Source organism: Rhea americana, unplaced genomic scaffold, assembly GCF_003343005.1.
Source record: "Rhea americana isolate MKP2758 unplaced genomic scaffold, rheAme1 scaffold_149, whole genome shotgun sequence".
In the NCBI taxonomy this organism is placed as follows: Eukaryota; Metazoa; Chordata; class Aves; order Rheiformes; family Rheidae; genus Rhea; species Rhea americana.
In genome coordinates, this window is record NW_028185583.1 from 942,307 (window position 1) to 964,878 (window position 22,572).

Sequence of the window (22,572 nt, forward strand, 5' to 3'; positions counted from 1 at the left end):
GCAGAGGATACCAGCAGTTCTGAAAATTACCCAAGCTGATAGTGAGGCTGGCTCAGAGGGAGTATATTTGAATTAAATACAAGGYAGAGGAAAACATCATCAGCTTTATGCCAATTCCTAGCAGCTGYTGAGTGGTAAATGTTAAGGCTGACACTGGCCGTTTCCAGTGGGATTTCCTGGATTTTCTAATAAACTAATTGTCATCATATGAATCAATAATCTAAAAGCTGCAATAAAATATATATTGAGGAAAGTGAGAATAGTCACAAAGATCAATCAACAGATTCAGAGAAATGTAACTTCTAGGAGCAATAATACTTTATGCTTAATAATCTTAGGACTATAAGAGGTTATGTAAGATAAATCATTGATGTCTTTAATTCAGTTCCTGTATTAGACAGCTTGCTGTGGACAGGTCATGTTACACATATTTAACACACTTTACTCCTGGCATTTTAGTGGTCAGATCCTTTCATTCACATCAGCATGTCCTCCATGTGTTCATTTTTTTCATACACCTCTCATAGGCCCATAGGAGTTCAATACTTTAATAATACGAATGAGCAAGTTCACTGAAAGCTCATACATACTTCCTTTTGGGAAAAGGCAGAGAGAAAAAAAAAAGGTCTGCAGAGAATATTTCTGACAAATGCTATTATTCTTTTGCTTTAACACTTTATATTGAAAATATAAGTCCAGTAGATTTGCCCCTCTTTCAGCATATTTTCACTRGTACCTGGATTAACAGATTCTGACAGAATCAGATGAACCATTTGGGAAGCAAACATATAAGCAGGTGCTAGGAAGAAAAAAGAACACTGCTACATCACTGAAAAGCAAGAAACGCTGGAGACAAGTRCTAYACTTCGAAGAGGCAAATGACATTAATCTCTATTCTCATGTACCATTTGCATAGTGAGACAGACAAATCACATCACCTATTCCCARTTCCTTAGTTGAGACTAGTGTTAGRCTTAACTTTACAAATTAAAYTCTAAAACTTAAGGCAGCTTTTGTCTTTGAGTAGGACGTATTCAGAACACACAACTGGGTGACAGAAACAAAATCTTTTCAGTTTCCACTCTTGCTACCTGTCACCCTGTGAAAGCGAATTGCTTTCAGCTGGATAAATTGTGAAGCTCCGTGCCTGGAAAATGGGCTTCTCAGAGGCAAGCTCACTCCCCGCCCAATGCTGCGGACAGCTCTCTGGTTTTGCAGCAGCTCTCCTGGGCAGCTATAGCGGCAGGGGTGTGGACCCCCGTGGGTCCCCCGTCCCAAACCCAGCGCACATGGGGCCGGGGCGCTGCGGTGAGACGGGGGCTCTGCAGCTCCCCCCGCGCTAGATCCGCGCCGGCCTCTTGGGGCTGGGGCGAGGGTACAAGCCTCTTTGCGCCTGCAGGAGGCCGGGCAGGCTCCTCCCACCTCCAGGTATAAACCGGGGCTGAGGAGTGGGGAGTGAGCTCGGTCTGCGCCGCGCCTTGGCCCCAGCCGCTGCCGCGCCAGCGCGGCCGCCCGCGGGGCGTTCAGCACCGGCACCGCTGGACAGCGCCCGCGGCTCGGCGGGCGCGGACCGGCTCTGCGCGGGTGCCCGCGGGCGGCGGCGGCGGGGGCTCGGGGACGCCGCCTGCAGCTGCCTCCGCGGCAGGGGCTCCCGAGGGCTGCTGCTGTCTTCACGACGTTGGCTTCCCCCAGAGTTCAAGATTACGCCCTTCCGACACCCCCCCCCCCGGAAAAAGGTTTTAGCAAAATAGCTGAAAGGGAGCAGTATGTTTTGGGTTATTTCTCCACCCTTTCCCACTGTGCCGGTAGACTGCCTCCTCCGCATTTTTGAGGGAAGAAAACTAGACGGAGAAAAAGGAAGAGGAAGAAAGTCAGGAGGGAAAGGAGAGAAAGTTGTTTCGCTTGCAGAAAGGTGAAGCTTTTCAGTGCTTCCAGCTGCACTTTTCATTGGAGCCCTCAAGTCTCTCCAGAGCTGCAGGATGGAGGCAGAACTGCCATCTGGGCTTACAGCGATGCCCTTTGAGGGGAATGGAAGCACCCACCGGGAAACAAATASAGTCCTGCTGCCCCCAACACGGGGCATGGCCATGCTCACCATCCGCTGCGTGATCCCCTCGCTCTACCTGCTCATCATCACTGTGGGCTTACTGGGCAATATCACCCTCATGAAGATCTTCATCTCCAACAGTGCCATGAGGAGCGTGCCCAACATCTTCATCTCTAGCCTTGCTGTTGGTGACCTATTGCTGCTGGTGACCTGTGTGCCTGTGGATGCCTCCCGGTACTTCTCTGAGGAGTGGCTCTTTGGGGAGGTGGGCTGCAAGCTCATCCCTGCCATCCAGCTCACCTCCGTTGGTGTTTCTGTCTTCACCCTCACTGCCCTCAGCGCTGACAGGTAGGAAAGCCRGGCTGCCCCTTCCCAGCCCTCTGTGGTTTGGGCTGAGGCTGGCCAGAACTGGCACAAAAGGTAAGGCAACCCTCTGATAAGCTATCCCTGACTTGCAAACTCCTCACTCTGACGCATGAGCTGCTCACACTGCTCTTTYCCTCACTGACTGGTCGCATGTCTGGTAATAAGTTAAAGGGCTCTGGAGATGGATAGATCTGCAGCTCTRACTGCCAGGGCACAACCCGTGGGGATTGGGATGCAGTCCTGGCTTCTGCACCTATGCAATGGCCTAGGAACAGCCTGTGTATTGAAATATTTTTCATTAGAGGAAGAGCCTATATATGATCTATGCCAAGCTACAGTAACAGGTCAACAGGTAGTGAGCAGCTTAAACCAAGTCCATCACATAGCTATTTTTTAATAGATTTGTTTCTGCAGAGAAAGTGTGTGTGTGTGTGTGTGTGTGTGTGTGTGCTTGTGTATACATATTCATGTGTGCATGTGTGCGCACCATACCAGGACAACAAGTCACCAGAGGTGACTTGTTTAGCGCTCTGAATTTGGAAGCACTGAAGTGTTCTATTCTAATTACCAGTCTTAAACTTTCAGGTCACATTATGCATTTCAACTTCTCCCAAACACACAGAAAAGGGGAAAAATATAGAAAGAAATGCTTCCACCTCTAGTATTTGTCAGTTTAGGAAGAAATAAAGAGCTGGACCTCAAGCTTTTMCTCTCAATTAATTTAAATGGACATATGTAAGGGACTTATATTAGCTGGGTGGCTGTGGGATTATGGTTCAGGCTCTGAAAGACAAAGTATTGCGATGTAATTGACAACTTTAAATTAAATTAAAYTATCTCTTTCTTCCCTTATCTAAACACTTTCATTTCAGACAGAAAGGAAAATGTTAAATTCCTTCTCCATTGAGACTGTTTCATTTTCTTTTGTTGGATTTTTAGCCAAACGAATTTGTTACACTGGCCCATTTCATAAAGGTTTTAATTTGAGAATATATTTTCAAGCTTACTATAAAGATTTCTTGAAACTTTTAAATCTTGTTTTACAGAGTATAACTCCGTAACTTTTTTTACAGATAGTTCAGCAAATCATTTGATTCCATCTAGGAGTACTATTCAGTGGCCCTCAATTTCACTGGTATTTGAATAAGAATCTAAAATACTTGTGTGTTAAACTCTCATAATAAATGAAGATGGATACAATTTTTTGAAGAACAGCTTTCAAAATACTCTTTAAAGTGACTGGAACTCCCTGATTGCTTCAGTTAAAAAGTATTTGGAGAGCCAAGCAAATATTGCATTTTCCTTTCTGCTCTATTGAGATTTTTTAGAAGTGTGATTATGGTATCTTATTTGAAATGGGAAGAAGTTATTTGCAAAGAAGATCATATCTCTAGTGAAATATAATGAGAGAGAATRGTGATGTTCTCATGCCTAAGGATTCATTCACTTACTTTCTATACAGCTTTTGAGCTTTCATGTTTGCCTTTTGTACATAATTTTATAATCTTGTTAAAATCAGTAAAGTTTCAAGAGTTGMAAAAGTTAAATCTCTGTGCACTGAATGCATTTGGAACTACAGATTCTAGAGATCAGCTACAGATGGTGTAATGTGACCATATAGCTTATAATAAATACATTCCTCCAGCATTTTGGAGTCCACGCTACATATAAACGTCAGAAATGGTTATACTGAGAACTTAACAATGCTATTTCTTTTTCCTCTCCAGTTAACTTTTCAGTTACTGAGAATAAAAGAAAAAATTATTTTCTCAGTCAGGAGGAACAGCCACTGATTTCAGTGAACAGCATCTTTTTTGCTAGGGGGTCCAAGTCAACTTTCAGTGAAGCTGCCTGGACTCTTGCTTTAATGGAATTTGAATTGAACTCTGTTCTATTTTTTTGTAGAAGAGAAATTTGGGCTGAACTAAAGAAGAATCATTGGTGCTGAGGGTTTTTTGTCACACTAATTTGTAACCAGATCCTACCAGGAGTCATCTTGATTAGGTTCCATTATGGGGAAACAGTATGGCTAATTATGTTAGCAGATGAGAAGTGATAGCAGCTTCTTACAGCAAAGAGGTGATGAGGAGGTGAGACCTGGCTGGGGGCAGCAGCATCCCTGAATAACTGAAGCTAGTGTGGGATGTGTGACTGCAACTGGGAAGCAATGGTGTTGTTTAAAAGGCTCCGTTATAATCTAGCACATGCTCTGTCTGGTATACAATAATGTCTTCTCAGTGGAATCTTTCATGGAGAATGTTCAAAGTAAATTTTAATATATGATCATTAAAACTTTTCCTTGTTATTGCCACAGGACTTTATAGAAATGCAGACATGGATTACACTAAAGAAGATAYGAAATATTATATAAATATATGTTATAAATACTTATTTTTAGTTTCAAATTGGAAAAGAGACTTAATAAATCTCTTTCTAAAGTTCTACAGGCATAAGCACTAAAAAGATACAATAGACAAAAATATTTAGTGTTCTATATAGTGGGCCTGCCTGAATTAAGATAACAGAGGAGGTGTCTGTTTCCACAGTGTAATTAGCACTTTTATTTAGGAAATTCTTTACTGGAAATTCTACATAGAAAATTATATGCGTGTAATACATATAGCAAAAATTGTTACAGTAGCAATAAATTCTGAACTATCATTACCTACAAATGTAAGAAAGAAAAAGTAGTACTCATTGAATTTTATAAACTTACTTTATTTCATATGGCTTTTTGTCACAGAAGTCTCTTTCAACATCACTGGCTCTTTCAGCGTGACAAACATTCGCTTTCTATCAGAGTTTCATAATCTGAGTTTATTTATTTATTTTGTGTACAAACATGCTAWGGCTCTTATAGCTGTGCTTCCTAGACTTCCCTAGAGCACACTGTTTAAGGTTAAAATTGGCAGCACACCKGCCTAAGATCACCTGATCCCATCCCAGGACTAGCTGCTGATCCTGTCAGACAGCCTTTCCCACCCTTGGGCTCCTGTGAGACAGGCCCTGGGTTTGTGCAGCTGTAGCCCTGCGTGCTTCAGGGCAGACAGAGGTGAGAGACCAGCAGCTATGGTGGGTGTGGTGGAGGCTCCAGTCTGGCAGTCGAGGTGATGCAATGGCAGCAGCACTGGCAGTGAAGTGCACCGGTGTCGAAGGTGGAAGTGGTCGCTCCTTCCTCTGGTAGGGGCTCAGTGGTGCAGGAAGGCTGTACAGGTGCTGTTGAGCCAGCTGTCCCCTCTCACTGCCACGTGGGAAAAGTGCAGGGACAGCATGCCTTCCTGTCACGGCCATTGCTCCTGCTCATTTTCCTCTATTGGAGAGGCACTAGCTCATCCCTAGAAACTTTAATATTTCTTTGCTAAAAAAAAAAGAAAAACAAATAATTATAGGTGATAACAAACGAAAAAAAGGAAAGAACATGCAAAATAAGAAAATAGGGAACCAAGGGGGCACAGGCTGTATGTTTGTGTAGCTGAACTGTGATGCAATTATCATTTTAATTCTTCATTTATTTTAATTTTGGAAGATTGTATTCTGTATTGCTAAAATGTAGAGACTCAAGAGAAGTTTGATGCAGGTTTAGTAACATATTGTCTACATCCTGTCTTCTAACTACAACAGATAACAAAAATTTTACTGGTTCAGTCTGCATGTATACTATCTCCTACTTTTTCTGGGGACTCAGGGAAATGACTTGAAGACATTCCGAAGTATGAAAATGATAACGACTTTAGAATTTTTGGTCAACAAAAATGCCTTTAATAAAGACAATTTATTACTCCTCCTCAGAATTCTTTTAAAAATTTCATCTTTTGGTATGTAAGATGCTGATTTAGGCTGAAATATAGTGATGAAAGTCCTTTAAAATCCTCATTCCTCATTACATGTGGTGAAGCAGCTRAAGCAGGAAGGTGGACATGATTTACTTTTGAGCTCTAGCATCCAACATTCAGGGACAAAAAAACCTTGAAAAGGAAAGTAGCATTAAATGACATCCTGAAAACTAGTTGTTATTAACCAAGTAATAAAGAAAAAATAATCAAATGTAWAATGAAAGACTATCTGAATAAAAGGAAAATATAACTGTATAGTGACTGTATATAATAAATGGGTAAATAAAGTCATATGGAACCAGTAGAACTATGGAGTCTGTAAGCWTAAATGATGGAAAAACTAACATTTRAGGTGAATGTATTGAATGACTGACTTACTGAAATACATTCAAAGAAATGATGACCCAGATGTTTCTGTCATCAAAGGTGGCAGCAATATGGTTACAATCATRTGATATCATACTAAGCAAAATAAATCCAAGAGAGGTTGGGAAAAGTCTGTGTTCTTCCAGTCTCTCACATTTTTTTTCCAGATAGTCATTTAATTTACATGTTCAAACTTTACTCACAAAATAAGGCTTGCCAGAATACCTTTGATGAAACTGTAACTTATTTTTAGGTACCAAAATATATCAGAAGAGCTCCAAATCCTCAAATGTAGTTTGAAACAGCTAATTTACACTATTCATTTCATTATTTGRTCCCTTGATACATTGTGTTATGCTGGGGAGCTATAGGGTTGGGTTAAGGTTCTTTACTCAGCCTGTCATGGAAAGAATCTCATTCTGGCTACATGGCTCTGTCTTGAATCAGCAGAATCAGAAGCCGGAGGAGAATTCTAAGCTCGGCTGCTTAGAATAAGGATGACAAGGCATATGGGAAGTTTCTCATCCAGCCGTCATAGGAAGATGAGACTGGGTTGTCCCAGTCACAGCAAGRTAACCGTCACTGCTGGAGCCCAGCCCTTTGCGGTGCACTGTGCCCTTCGTGTGTTTACACACCAGCAGAATTCCTATGGAGCAGGGCTGGGCACACCCTTTCCTTGGTACTTTCTCTCCCAGACATTAGCTCACATACAGGACTGACTGCGAAGAAGGGCAGTTTAATTTTTTAAAACCAATATAGAATCRGTAAGRYTGRAAGGGACCTCTGGAGATCATCTAGTCCAACCTCCCTGCTCAGMAGRGTCACCTAGAGCRTGTTAGACAGAGTTRCATCCAGGCRGGCCTTGAAGATCTCCAGAGAAGGAGACTCCACAACCTCTCTGGGCAACCTGGTCCAGTGCTCCRTCACTCTCACASKGAAGAAATTCCCCCTCACRGTCAGGCGGAACTTCCTGTGSTTCARTTTCTGCCCRTTGCCTCCTGTCCCGTCACACAGGGCAACTGAAGACAGTTTGTCCCCATCCCCCTAACACCCTCCCTTCAGGTACTTRTACACATTGRTAWGATCCCCCCYCAGTCTTCTCTTCCCCAGGCTGAAGAGGCCCAGCTCTCGCAGCCRTTCSTCATAGGGCAGGTGCTCCAGCCCTCTGATCATCTTTGTAGCCCTACGTATTCATGTAGCCTGTTATTAACTGCTCACTTTTGGAGTTCCATAATACAAGCAGAGTAGTGAGGTTTATGCCCTCAGCAGAATGGGAGTCTCACAGTCTTGTGGGAAGCCTGCAATAGCATTCAATAGAACTAGTATTCACTTTTCAGACACAATCAAYTGTAAAGGGATATTTGGGATTTTCTTGTATTATCCTATTACATCTTCTCTGCCCTATTGCTTAGATAAACTTAGTTCAGTTATCTGCTTATTAAGGTGTCAGTAGGATGAACTTTTCCCAGAAACAGGAGCAATATTTTTTTGTCAAGTTACCCACATAACTGGACATTATTGATATAGTGAAACATGTTCCTCTTAAAATGTTCTAAGTTGTTTGTAACCATTTCATACAGCTTGATGGAATGTGATGAAAAATATTCCAGAAAGAAAAAGGAGATGAGAAAAAAAAAAAAAAAAAAAAAACCCTCAGGAGAAATTTTATTTCTAGGGTAAATTCAAGAATTACCTGTGCTAGATTAAGTTTGTCTAAGTCATACAATTCAAATCAGCTGTTGGAGAAGTTCCTCTTGCAACTATCTTTATGTATGAAAATGATTTCTCCGCAAGTACCATTTTTTCTCCTAGGTTAGTTAAATGATGTTTATCCTATTCTCTAACTTTGTGTGAACATAAGCATCTGTTAAGCCTTTGCATATGCATCTTGTGTGTGCACTTCAATTCATAAAACAACAGCTTAGTCCTCAGGATTGAAAGTGAGAAATAGCTGTGGTGTTTATCCTTGTCAGTGATCAACACAGTATTTTTGTTTTGCTGACAGAAGCCAACTTTGCTTTGACTAATGTAAACAATTTTAGATCTTCCTAGTATCCTGTAGCCTTTTGTAGCTTGCAACTTAAAACCTGAGAAACTGTCACAAAATCTTTCCTCTTTCCTTGTTTCTTTGATCAATCAGTAATAGTCTGAGTCTGTGACAGATAAAATAACTTTTGAAGAACAAATTCAGCTGAATTCCWACCAGACAGGGCTGAACATACATCTCCATAGATTTATTTTCTTTGCCTCTCTCCATAACACGGTACATATTACTCTCTTATGTATTACACAGAAATGGGTTCAACTAGATTGGACCATGGAATCTGCAAGTCTGCATTTAGCAGTGCTCAGAAATAATGTGGAAGATCAAATACATTCTACCAATGTTATCTCTGGGGAAAATATTTTACTTATTTTCTGTGATAGCAAATTTCTTAGAGAATAAATAATAGATATACTTACCTTCTATGTATGCAGAGTGATGCTTTCTCGTATCTCCTTCTAAAAAGGGACAATTTCACTGAATTTTTGATTTAAATAGTTTAATTGTAGAATAACTGATGTATTCTCATACATATTTTGCTGCAGGTACATTCTTCCAGACTACTTATTCCTAGTGATAAAATTCTTGAGTGTGTTTGTGTATGTACTAATGAAACAAGACATAGGCAATCATAATCTCTAGACCTAAGTGTGTACCTCCACTAATAACTTTTTAATCCTTGCCCAAATCCAGTCAAATTTGACAGAATGATTACACAGAGTAAGTTCTTACAAGTTTATGAAAATTTGCAAAGACAAGATGGAGCCTAATTTGGCTAATTTCTTTGACGAGAAATTTGTTTTGGAATTAGCTTCCTCACCCAYTGTCTTTCAGAGGTCAGAGAACATAGCCAAGCGACAAACAACACATAGGAGCATAGATGTAATTAATTCTACTGCATTTGTATTTAACTGTGTATTTCTTACTTTGTATGAGCATATGTACAAAAAAATTGTGATATGTGTATACAGGAGGGAAAAGGATTAATATTATTCTATTACGTTATCATTCTATTGTTCTATGATTCTTTTTTGTCCTTCACATCACTATTCCAAATATTGTTTCATTTTTTTTCTACTTAATTTTTAACAGTATTTTGGTTAGGGTCATATTTGGTATTTGGCTCCATGTTTGATTTTTTTAATGAAGATTGTTATATAAACTTTTTTGTCTTTATTTTTTTAATACTTTTTTTTAAAACAATGTATATACTTGTTTTTTCCCTTCATTGAATTCAATGCAAATTTTTAATGGAAGGTTGTGAATAAAATGAAACTGGGAACAAGTTTAAAAGTGACAGAGACTGGAGCATCCAAGATGATAATATCGGAGCATATAAATGAAATTGCAACTTTCACATTTCAGGATTTAAGATTATTTGTCTAGATTCTCAGCAGACAAAATCTCTCTTTTTTCCATTTATATTAATAGAAATTTGGTTATTTAATTCTTCTTGGCTTGTAACATTTATAAAAGTCATCTGACCATGTAATATTCTCCTCAATAGCAATTTTATCTGCCATAGGCATGGGCTGTTACTGAATTAATCAAGGAAACGGAAGGAACAGTTTTGTAACAGTAATAGTTCTATAAGGGTAAACTGGCCTTCTGCTCCAGCACTCATGATTTTATGAGGTAGGAACTAATCTTCTTTATTCAAGTAYTTAATCAGTATGTGCTGATCCGGAGTGTAACTCATGTAGGACATGCAGTAAACATGTGGGGAATTATGTCAGATAAGCATGYCCCTATCAGTCTAAAGGCAGGGGCACCAATGGGTTTTGGGTTAAGCCACTGTGGGAAATGTATCTCTTCCCCCTACAGTGCTTTGATCCTTCATGGTCCAGAACATAGACCCTGAAACAATGAGACAGAGTTAGGTGTGTCATTCTAAGATTTTTTTTTTTTTTTTTTTTAACAGCAGTGAGGTGGAAATAATATGACTAAATAATATGACTGAATGGAAAACAGATCACTAGGAGACAATCCAGAATATATAAGCTTGTCTAGGCTAGATGTTGCAATGCCTAATCTCTAACTTAGATGCTGATATTCCCATCTGCCTATCCACCTCAGCTGAGGAGAATCCAAAACCCAGAATTACAAACTAGTGTTGGAAAGACTTAAATGATTCAACAGGTCAACAAAACTCAAGAAAATATATGTTGATCTGCCATGTACTTCCCTGAGGGAAATGCTAAGTCAGGGGTTTGCATGGTATAGATTAAGATTCTCTCTTCATTGAGGTAATGTTAGTTTTGAGGCTCTGTGTTGCAGCCCTGGGCACTGACTTCTGAACACCTTGGCTGAATGCCCTGATGTTCCCCTTTTTCCTGGCGAGAAGGGTGCCAGAGCTGCCTTCACCACAGTTGCTGTTCCGGGAAGGCTAGCACCTTTGATGTGCATCCTTTAAACACATATTTTCAATCAGTCCTCTTGGCTTTCCTCTCTGTAATTGCAGGATCACGATGAAGCCTGGATACAAACAGAGTTGGTCAGTCAAGAGAGCTCTGGGTGTAGACAGCAGAGGAACTACTTGCATAATTTTGAAGTCAAGGAAGGAGGTGCGTAGTGGGCCAGAGTGGGCTATCCTGGACAGATAGATAAAGCAAAGCTTTATGGGAGGTGTTTTTGGGACCAGCCACCTGAAAGTCTGTGTCTTTTGCTATACATATGTACATATATATATGTGTGTGTGTGTGTATACACACATATATACACATGCATGCATAGCATGCACACGTATTTGGCGGTGTCAAAACATAGGCTTGGGCACTGGCAGTCAACTGCCTGTTGAATTGTTAGAGTAGCCCATGGTGTGGTTTTGACTTATGCCAATCAATATTCTCCTAAACATTTTTTAGGTGTGTTTCGGGAATAAGCACATGCCAGAGGAGATTCCCAACAGAAATGTAAACATCTTAATTTGTTAGGATGTGGTGATCTTGTTTAGGGGCATTAGAGAATTTAATAGTCTCGAGTGTCCAGGCTATGCCTCTCRGCCTCCAGGCCAAAGACCAGGTTCTGACTCTGTTTAGTTTACTAATATAGGTGTAGCCTAAGCTCTTTATTAAATCTGTGTCTTAGTCTTTTTTTTCTCTTCACAACTATCAGTAGCTTATAGAAACTGCAAAAAGAATTTGTACAGATATATCTGACCATCTTAGTAATATGTAAAAATATGTTAACCAACGACTCTCTGTATACAACCAAATTTAAATATAAATCTATTGGCAATACTGACTCTTCTGAATAATAGTCACAGAAATCATTTACTATTGCTGCCCTTAGGAGAAGAATTGAACAAATGAATGATGGCCCTTTTCACTAGTGCAGCAACAATAGATGGACATATACAAGCAGCATTAAAAAGCCAGAGTGCGGGTAGTGAAGTAGTCTTAAGATTTGTACTAGCTTATAAGAAATTTAGTTAGCTAATGTGATACCTCACACAGCAAGGCAAGAGGAAAGGACAGCAAAAGAAGAGCAAATGAAAAGGAGAAAATGCAGAGAGAAATCTCCACTGTGCTCTGAATGCTTGGTGGACAGGACAGGGAATATATTTCATATGAAAAAAATATCTGGGAAACTTTTGCATTGATTCTTCCCAGAGTGGAGAAATCATACAAAAGACTAAATTAGACTTTTTTGTCAAAATATTATTCATAGTTTCTGAATCAACAGAACATATTTCTTTAGAGTGGAAAACTTTTTACCTTAGGAAAACCTTAGTATTTTCCTGCTAAGAAACACAGAATATAGGCTATTGACATTCAGTTTAATTGTGCTTACACATAGTCTGGTAATCTTACTTTCAAACACTGCTCATTATATTGAGCCATGAGAGCTCTGAGATGCTCATTCCTGGTGAATGTAGTTCTTTGCAATGAAGAAATAAGTGCCGACCAAAAACGCTGGGACTAATGATAAAATTTTTAAGAAATCTATTTTAAATTGCAAGAACTTTAAAGAATAAAATAATTATATTGTAAATGACAACCTCAGTCTTTTTGTGTGCTTTGAAAGAAGTTCCCAGAACAGTAGACATCAAATGATTTTTCATTCTTCTCAGCTAGATAAATTGTTCCCCTCTTAATGAAGCAACTAGAATTGAGTCAACAGAACTACCCATACAAAGAAAAAGGGGCTTGGCCCAATCCAAAATTTCATTTTAGTTCAGTGGTGTGGACTACAACTTGACACTGTATTAATATTTTTAACACATATTGATCAGAAAGCTGTGCTTGATATTTAGATGTATTTTGATCCTTTTACATTGTTAGGCTAAATGATACCTTATGGTATTTGAACTCTTCATACAATGACATAATAAAGTGCTGTTATAGATTTGATCTTCATAAATGTCTCTAGAGTGCAGAAAAACAGCACTGCAACACAGAGACATCACTTAAAGTAGAAGCTTTAAAATAAAGCCATATTACCAACTCCACACCAACCAACATACCAACCTCTTCAACTTTAGATTAAAAATAAAACTTAACATAAATTAGGGTAAGATGGATCTGCCCTGCTAGATTTAAGCTCCTGGCAAGGGTTAAAATACATATCTCCTATTAATATCAGACACTGGACTCAATCATCTAAATTTACTATAGAAGTTTACTGGTGGCAACATCTTTGCTTTTAATGAATGGGAAAGAACTGTTATTCTCTGTTCTAGACTAAACACTATTCTTTGTTAATAATTTGAAGGCTGAAGTTTCTGGAAAACTGTAGCATCTGTGGTTTTGTTCCTCTGTCAGACTGATGGACTTTGTACAACGTGAAACTTAAATGGACTTTTCTTAGAGACTGATATGAAAATCACTGTTTTTGGCTATTGTATTCATATGCCCATATTGCAAATGATTTCTTGGAAAGTTAGATAAAGTGGTTTGAAATTCTGATTGTGGATTCAGTTAAAATCCATCTGCCTGTTATAGTGTGAATTTAGGCCTACAATATGCTAATTATCTCAATGGTAGAAACACTAGGAAATTTCTGACATTCTTTTTGACAAACATTTCCTTAGGCTGCTGAAGCATGAGGCAGACATATGCTTGAGGAAAAAGAATGAACAGAAACATCATGGATTGATGGAAGAATATTTTTGCATTTGTTATTCTGTGTTGTCTCGAAACCAGCTCCTCCAGCTGATTGAAGAACTTCAGAAAGCTTGAGGCTAGTAGACCTGATGGCTAAGTAAACTAATCCATCTGTGAAGAAATAAAGGCGAAACATGTAAACATGCTCCATCATAAGATCTGCTTTAAGTATGTATCCTTTTATAAGAGAGTACTCAGAACAGCCCAGGACACCAGCAAGGCATGAATGTACTGCAGGRAGAGAAGGAAGACCTTTATGTAGAATAGGGCCACAGTCTTTGGATTAAACCTTTGGAATTGCCCCAGGTCTTTCAAGGAAGATATTTGCTCCCTGCTTCWTCCACTAAGGAACTATTATCTGTCATGGAGTTGAAAATAGTTAGGAGAAGGTGAGATATGTGTCATTCTGCCATCAGATCTACTTGTATTAGTCCTGTGATAATATTTGAAAATTTTACGTTTTCTCTCACAAGTATATGAGCTACAGGAAWGAAAAGAAAAATAAAAAGGAGCGTGTGTTCAGCTATTTCCAAGGTTTTTCAGCTCCCTAAGAAACACTACTGCACTTAGGGAACTACACASCTCTTCAGACTGGTCCCTCAATATCAAACATACGAAATGCTTCAATATTAAACTTATGAAATTAAAAAAAAACATAGTGGCTTAGTTCATGACACTTCATTATTGTGATATTTTTATTTACATTGTGGGGACACATAGGAAACTGAGTGATAAATGACAGTTCTAATTGTGGTAGGTCATGTACAGTCATGAACAAGAAGAAAGCCCTTGAGTTTTTAGGTGAGACAACAGATGCAGACAAAATAGTATAAGGAAATATTAAGGCAATTCTGSTTAACGTGGTAGGTTGTAATTATAGTCCAGTGGCTGTATAGTTATTCTGGGTTTTCTTTTGCTTTGTCTTTATTTGTTTCTGAAAGACATCACCATTAAGTACCCTAGAAAAAGAGGCAGCACTGCCATGGAGGCAGTGAATATAAAGATGGGGAGAGGGAGATAAGGACTACTGGAGTTTCTAATATAACAACATGCTGTATCTCTGAAGAATGAGGATACTCATTCTTTCTTTTAGGAATTTTTGGGTTGTGTGGATGGGTGATTGCTCTGTAATGACAACAGCTATACAGTCAAAACCAGAATCTGCAGAATTGGAAAGTCTGTGCATGTGTCTGTTGGCAGAAGTTACAGCTCCAAAGAAAGGAAACTTATTACAAAAATATTTCCTGAGTTGGGATGCCTTTGTCAGCAGTGATAATGATAGAGGATGTAGGAAGACAGAATTTACTTGAAGACTTTTAATTAAAACCAAATGCATATTTATAATTATTTCCTGATCTTCATGGCAACCCATAATTTTCTTTTTTCATCTGTGAAGTTAAAGTGAAGATGAATTTTGCTGACTAATTTGACTAAATAATTTGCCTCCCTTACTTTGGTTTACACTGTTATTTCATTTATAGAAAATATGCACTTTGTCATTTGAATAGTTGGTGGTATGTTGTACTCTTACACTAGTTCTATGCAGAGGAAGAGGCTGGGTATTCATTTGTGGAACACTTTTAATTTCACTCTATTTACATTTGATTTTATCTGTAACCTGTGTCTTTCAATTCTATGTCTTTTCAGAGATATGAACAACATGACAGATTTTGTAAAGTACTTATTACCTTTTCTTTCCCGTTGACATAGAGTACTGAACAGGGCTGAGTCCAAGGAAAGAGTGCCATATTGTAGCCATACAATTTTATAGGTATGATTAAAGGAGAGGTTTTCTAGGTTGGACCCAATTGTGTTTACAAAAAATAGCTCTCTRCTTCAATGCCTTCAACTTAAAGTCAGTCATATCTCAGGGAAAAGCATGTTCGGCAATACATACTGAAACACAAATATGTACCACATTTGCTGGTAATGTAAAGGCTTCTGAAAAGGTCCTCCATTTAGATATTAACCAGACCAAATGCTGCTTAAACAGTGAATTTTTACACAGTCACTGTCCCGGGTAATAGGGCTATGATCAAAATAATTTGAAACACTGCCATGAGAAAAGARAGGAAAAAAAAGTTTTGTAATACAGCACAKGATATTTATCTCCCCCTCACCCTCAACAAAGATCCTCAAACCAACTCTCCYCTAGCAGTGCAAAGTTTTAAAGAAATTAGCAGATGTAAGGACTTGACGTCAACTCAGTTGAATGAAATGAAATAGATGATCTGTCTTTATGTAATGAAATCAAAGCAGACATCAATAGGAAATAAATTATTGACYAATAAGGTCACAGTTTATGCTAGGGAGCCTTCATGTTGTGTAGAAGCTTCCATCCTTGCTGTGATAACACAAAGGATTTCTATTACACCTTGAAGTCCAGGGAGTTTCTCACTGTGGGCTAGAAGAAATGGTAAACATAAATTATAAGAAACAGTTTAACTGAGTTTAATTTTCTACTTGATGATTTGGATGAAGGAACAGTAAAAATCCTCTCTTTGAATTCAGAGGGAATATGAACACAAATAACAATTATTTTTAGCTGTTYAGTTCTCATGGATTACATATAGCTAATCCAGCGGAAACTGTAAATAATCCTTCTCTTTGGATCTTAAGAATTCTTGAGCAAGGGGGGATCYAAGACAATTATAACTCAAATAGTCTCTGAAGAAAAGCTTTTGAATGTACCAAGRCAATACTCTTCTTCAAACATTGCCATGGCAGAGCCAATTCCACCCTTGGTTTCCAGTAAACTCACAAATCGCTGCGTGGGGATATAGATTTCTTTTTTTTTGCCACAGCTTCGCAAACACCTGCTCATGGTGTTGAGGGGTTATGAAGTGACTGTTAGGACTTGCAAATCACCATAAAGGGTATTTGGGATGACAGCTCCATGTCTCTGCATTCCCTTGMGCAGTAATAGTATGCTTAGCCATAATCCACATCCTGGTGTCTGTTTAGAAATCTGTTCATATCCACATATGTAAATGTATGTGTATTAGAATCTCTCTCAAACACCTTCTCCCTATTAAACTTTTCTTTAGTGGTCAAAGAGAAAACATTTTCTCATTTTGATAAACTTGTGCAATTTCAGAAAAAAAATTCACAGAATCGTAGAATGGTTGAGATTGGAAGGGACCTCTGAGATCATCTAGTCCACCCCCCCATTCAACCCCCTGTCACCTAAAGCATGTTAGACAGGATTGTATCCAGGCAGATTTTCAATATCTCCAGAGCAGGAGACTCCACAAGCTCCACAGAGAGGAGTGGCTGACACACCTGAGGGCTGTGCTGCCATTCAGAGAGACCYGGACAGGCTGGAGAGYTGGGCGGAGAGGAACCTCATGAGGTTCAACAAGGRCAAGTGCAGAGTCCTGCACATAGGGAGGAATAATCGCATGCRCCACTACAGGCTGGTGGCTAACCTGCTGGAAAGCAGTTGACCATGAGCCAGCAATGTGCCCTTKTGGCCAAGAAGACCAATGGTCTCCTGGGGTGCATTAGGAAGGRTGTTGCCRGTAGGTCGAGGAAGGTGATCCTGCYGCTTTACCCAGCCCTGGTGAGGCYTCATCTCGAGTACTGTGTCCAGTTCTGGGCTCCCCAGKACARGAGAAACATGACACTACTAGAGAGAGTCCAGAGTAAGGCTACTGAGATGAGTAGGAGACTGGAGCATCTCTCTTATGAGGAACGGCTGCGAGAGCTGGGCYTCTTCAGCCTGGSGAAGAGAAGACTGAGGRGRGATCTTATCAATGTGTAYAAGTACCTGAAGGGAGGGTGTCAAGGGGACGGGGACAAACTCTTTTCAGTTGTCCCATGTGACAGGACAAGAGGCRAYGGGCAGAAACTGAACCACAGGAAGTTCCGCCTGACCGTGAGGGGGAATTTCTTCAGTGTGAGAGTGATGGAGCACTGGACCAGGTTGCCCAGAGAGGTTGTGGAGGTTGTACTAGGTGATTTCCAGAGGTCCCTTCCAATCTCAACTATTCCGTGATTCTGTGATTCCTAGAGCTCTGAAAACCTGTTGTATTATATCTAATTATAATAATATTAATAATAATAATAATAATAACAATAATAATAATAATAATAAAAAAATAAATTGAGAAATAAAAATAAAAAATTGAAGGAATGGAAAAAACCCATCAAATTAAGTGGCCTTCTAAAATAACATTGTTTAGATAAACTGAAATGTTTTATTCAATTTTCACAAGTCTTTAATAAAATATTAAAATGTAATTAACCTGCATTTTGATTTTTTTTTCAAAATTGCAATTAAAAACTCTAAACTAAATATTAAGATAGCTTTGATATCTTTAACTCAAAAGTATATTTGGCCTTTTAAAACTGACCTTTTCCTGTGGAGACTATTACTTTATATCAACTCCTGGAACAAAAATTTTGTATAGAAGAGCGCTTCCCCAGCTTCTACATGTATTCTTTTATGAAGTGATATAAGTGTAATATGTCAATCCTCTGAAATGTTTCCTGATTTCACTGCACAATTTATGAATTTGTCATTTCTATAAAGGTTCATATGTAATTATATATTATGGGACAGTTTCCCAAAATGCAGTATACAGCAGCAGCTTCCAACTATTTATGTGGAATTGCTTACTTTATTTAAGAGTTTAATACTTCCGCATGRGCCACTGGGATTTATTCCTGCCTGGCTTTATAAAGATACTTGTGTTCTAGACATGAGAGCCTGGACAGTAAATCTGTGCATGCGAAAATGATGAGGTGGAAAGGCAGAAGCTTCCACAGCTGGAGTTATTACTGGTTTGACTAGTTAATGCAGACTAGTTGATTTCTGTCCTCTGCTCTCAGGCTGGGGATGATGAGATGGGACTGAGYCTGCCTGTAGGGAGTACATGACAGGCAGGAGGGAGTCCTGGGCTGTGGAGCTGAGGAAGAAAGTGAACTCCAACTTGAATGTGCTGGCATGAGAGTGAGTTTGGAGTGTGGAGGTAGGATATGGATCTGAAGATTTGCTGAGAGGATTTGGGGGAGGAAAGAGTGAAGTTATGGCTGCTTCTACATTTTCACCTTGCTGGCCCTGAATGGGCACCTACAGTCACAGGTCCTGTTGCCACTGGTGATGACTATATACATAAATGAAGTTAGAGATCTGGAGAACACAAATTAGAGATAGATTAAAAAAAMCTGACATTTCAAATAAGAACAAAATATGCAAATGTGAAAGCRGCCTTTGCCTACTCAAAACCCAGCCAAGCCCTACCAAAGCCCTGCTCAAAAGTATGAAGTAGCCCTAGGAATCATATGTTGAATTTGAAATGATACCTTTCAATTTATGTCTATATTTTGATCAATTTCAGGTACAAAGCAATTGTAAATCCCATGGATATCCAAACATCCAGTGCAGTGCTATGGACCTGTGTTAAAGCCATTGCCATCTGGATAATCTCCATGCTCCTGGCAGTTCCTGAAGCCGTGTTCTCTGAACTGGCCCACGTCAATGACACAGACAACGCCACTTTCACAGCGTGCATACCATACCCCATGACGGATGACATGCACCCAAAGATCCATTCTGTGCTGATTTTCTTAGTGTATTTCCTTATCCCTCTTTCCATTATTAGTATCTACTACTATCATATTGCGAAGACTTTAATAAAAAGCGCTCACAACATCCCTGGAGAATACAGTGAACATTCCAAAAGACAGGTAGGCAATTTGCTTTTTACTTCCTGATGAAGATTTGTATACTTATATACTTACAAATGAAAGTACAAGAACTATAAAATCCTGATTGCTGAATTTCTCAGAGCTCTGTTTCCAYGTACATGAGCTCAGCTAGAATTATCTGAAAAATCTCCATTATTTTCACCATTATTCAAATACTAAGCCCAGTATATAAGTGAGTATGATCAAGGAAAAAACGTAAATTCAATATTAATGAATATTCCTTCGGAAAATGGGAAGTGGGATTGGCATGTGTATTTGTATGCATTAGTATAACCATCACGTGTGTTCTTACCAAGGAACAAAATTTTTGGTGGTAACTGCTGATGGCTATTCAGTCATTCAGGGAAGAAATCTTAACAGCATCTACAAATACCTTAAGGGGGAGTGTCAAGAGGATGGGGCCAGACTCCTTTTTTTTCTCTTTTGAGAATTCTCTCTATTATATCTGTGCTTGGGAACTGAAAGACTGACAGGCAGGGAAAAAATCTTACGCGATTTGAGGTTCTTCTCAGAGCAAGGAGTGCTGAAAATACGAACACAGAGCATGAGCAGATTTTTTGTGGCTTTATAAGCAGACCTTTCCTGGATACAATCCTGAACTCAATTACACTTTTCTTAATATCCTTTCTAATACAGATGCCGTAGATACCTCAGTTTAGATTCTGGGTGCCTTTGAGACAAAACGTTTTAACAGCCAGATCCAATGTAAGGCGCAGCAAGCAATAAGATAGCAATCGGCTGTTTGTTAACAGAAACATTTATATATAAAGGCTTTCATAGTGAAAGTGTCTCAATCACTTTACAAAAACATTAATATTGATAAAGAAAAAAAAAACCCTTATGCCCATTAAAACAATATGGAAAGGTTTTCTCTACCAATGTTTTAGAAAACACCTTAACTCTCACTGAGACCTCTTTACATATACAGAGTGTACGTACTCTTTTAAAAAGAATGGCTACATTCCCCTATGTCCTTTCTGGCCAGCATTTCACTTCCACGCTAGCCTGTCTCTTGTCAAAAATACATACATATTAGCACTTCATGGACTATTTTATTTTCCTGTGAAATATAGAGTGTCTTTTGGCTGAACTCTCAGGATGGAAATAATGTTTAATTTATATCACATTTCTGAAATCACACGTATTTTCAAAATAAGAACTTTTTTTTTTTTTTTTGGATAATCTATGAGAATCAGAAGAGTAGAAGAATCTGGTGAACTTACATACCTCCTAACAAGAGGAAGTGATTCAGATTGTTATTAACTGAAGTTTCTCTAGGCAATAGCACAGAAGTGTATATTCATACCATACCTTTTAGTCTGTCTTTGCAATCCAGCCCAGTGCAATCTTACCAAATTAGAATTCTAGAATTTTATACCCAATTTCTCCATATTTTCTGAAACCCACTGGTTTTGGTTTAAACGTAGGTGAGAAAACTATGCTTAAATTTATTTCACAGACTTTGAAACCCCGTTGAATTTTTCATCTTAAAATTGACAAATGTTTTCCTCTCTTCAGTCACTCTAAATATCTACACTGTAATCCAATTATACTTCAGCAATACCATTAAGGCACATTTCTTTCATTTCATTATTGATGCTTGCCCAAGGCTTTCACCTTATCCTGGAATTAAGGTGCCCCAGACTGCGCAATATACCTATCTGGTGGTTCTCTTAGGGGAGAGATGCAGGCTGAGGCATTTCAGGCAAAGTGGGATGTAAGTACCATCTTATGGTTAATAGCCTAGGAGTCAAACTAATAATGTCTCTACATTACAAACCCATCAGTTTCTAAGTAGCTTTCTAACTAAAGCTAAGTTTCAAGCCAAGCACTGAGATTTCGTCAGAAAAGTTTATATTTCATGACATGCTTTGGTGYGTTCCTTCAGGCCAATGTATACTTGGAATATGAATCTTGCTACACTTACATATGTGTCATATGGAAAGAGCAATCTTCTGTAACTGCAAACAGCTAGGGTCTTTCACTGTAAGTAAACTAAGAGTGAGAAATGAAAGTAAATGAAATTTAAAAAGTAATTCAGCCCCTGAAGGAAGTAATTATAATGGCCTTATTTAGGATCATTGTTCCAGTTAATATAAAGTGGAATTCTACATTTCTTAATTAAGTCTGTTATGTTGATTAGTTCTATCTGTTGTTGTTAATTTGGATTTTCTTTTCAGATGGAAACTCGGAAACGTCTGGCAAAAATAGTTCTAGTTTTTGTTGGCTTCTTTGCTATCTGTTGGTTTCCTAACCATGTGCTATACATGTACCGGTCCTTTAATTACAATGAGATTGATCCATCCGTAGGACATATGGTCATAACCCTCGTGGCCCGAGTGCTAAGCTTCTGCAACTCTTGTGTCAACCCATTTGCACTGTATTTGCTCAGTGAGAGTTTTAGAAGACATTTCAACAGCCAGCTTTGCTGCAGGAGGAAATCTCAGCAACAGAGCTCCACCAGTTACTTGCACAGCTCTTCTGCCGTTCGAATGACTTCCCTGAAAAGCAGTAACAGGAACACAGTGACCAGCATGACACTCCTGAATGGGCACAACTCCAAACAAGAAATGTCATTATGATTGAAAAAGTGTGACCTGGGAACAGATTCGAGCTTTTTCTTTGTAGTGTGTAACTCACTTTTGGCTCTCTCAATAAAYGTAGGCTGTTTAGTTCTCAGGACAGAGGACCTGTTAAAGTCTTTCACATCTAGTCTTCTAGAAAGAAGTAAAACGTGTGTTTTATTGAGAAGACTAAGCTGACTGGTTTTAGATTGTTCCTCACAGAAAATGCTAACATATATTTAACGTATAAGAAAGCAAAATAATGGTGTGAATATTAGCATAACTCTTCTAATGTTACTTTTAAAAGTATAGATTTTCTGATCTAGAAAATATGTACTTTTAAATGAATATTGATCCAGACTCATGTCTTACTCTAATAGATTCTGCATGATTTTTAGTTGTGGTCTTTATATAAGTGTTGTTCATTAAGACTGGTATTATAGCATTATTTGAACTAGTTAAGGAGTCTTTTGAAGAGATACATTCTAGATTAGGATAAAAAAAAAAAAAAGGATTGAGGCTGAGATATTCCACT

At 38.7% G+C, this 22,572-nt stretch overlaps 1 protein-coding gene across 1 annotated transcript; it reads left to right on the forward strand.

Moving 5' to 3' along the window:
* The first annotated feature begins 1,979 nt into the window (after positions 1-1,979).
* Positions 1,980-22,055, forward strand: NMBR (neuromedin B receptor). Its single transcript, XM_085299255.1, has 3 exons — positions 1,980-2,395; positions 19,104-19,452; positions 21,654-22,055. Exons 1-3 carry the CDS (start codon positions 1,980-1,982, stop codon positions 22,053-22,055), a joined length of 1,167 nt encoding a protein of 388 aa, XP_085155381.1.
* Positions 22,056-22,572: the final 517 nt, after the last annotated feature.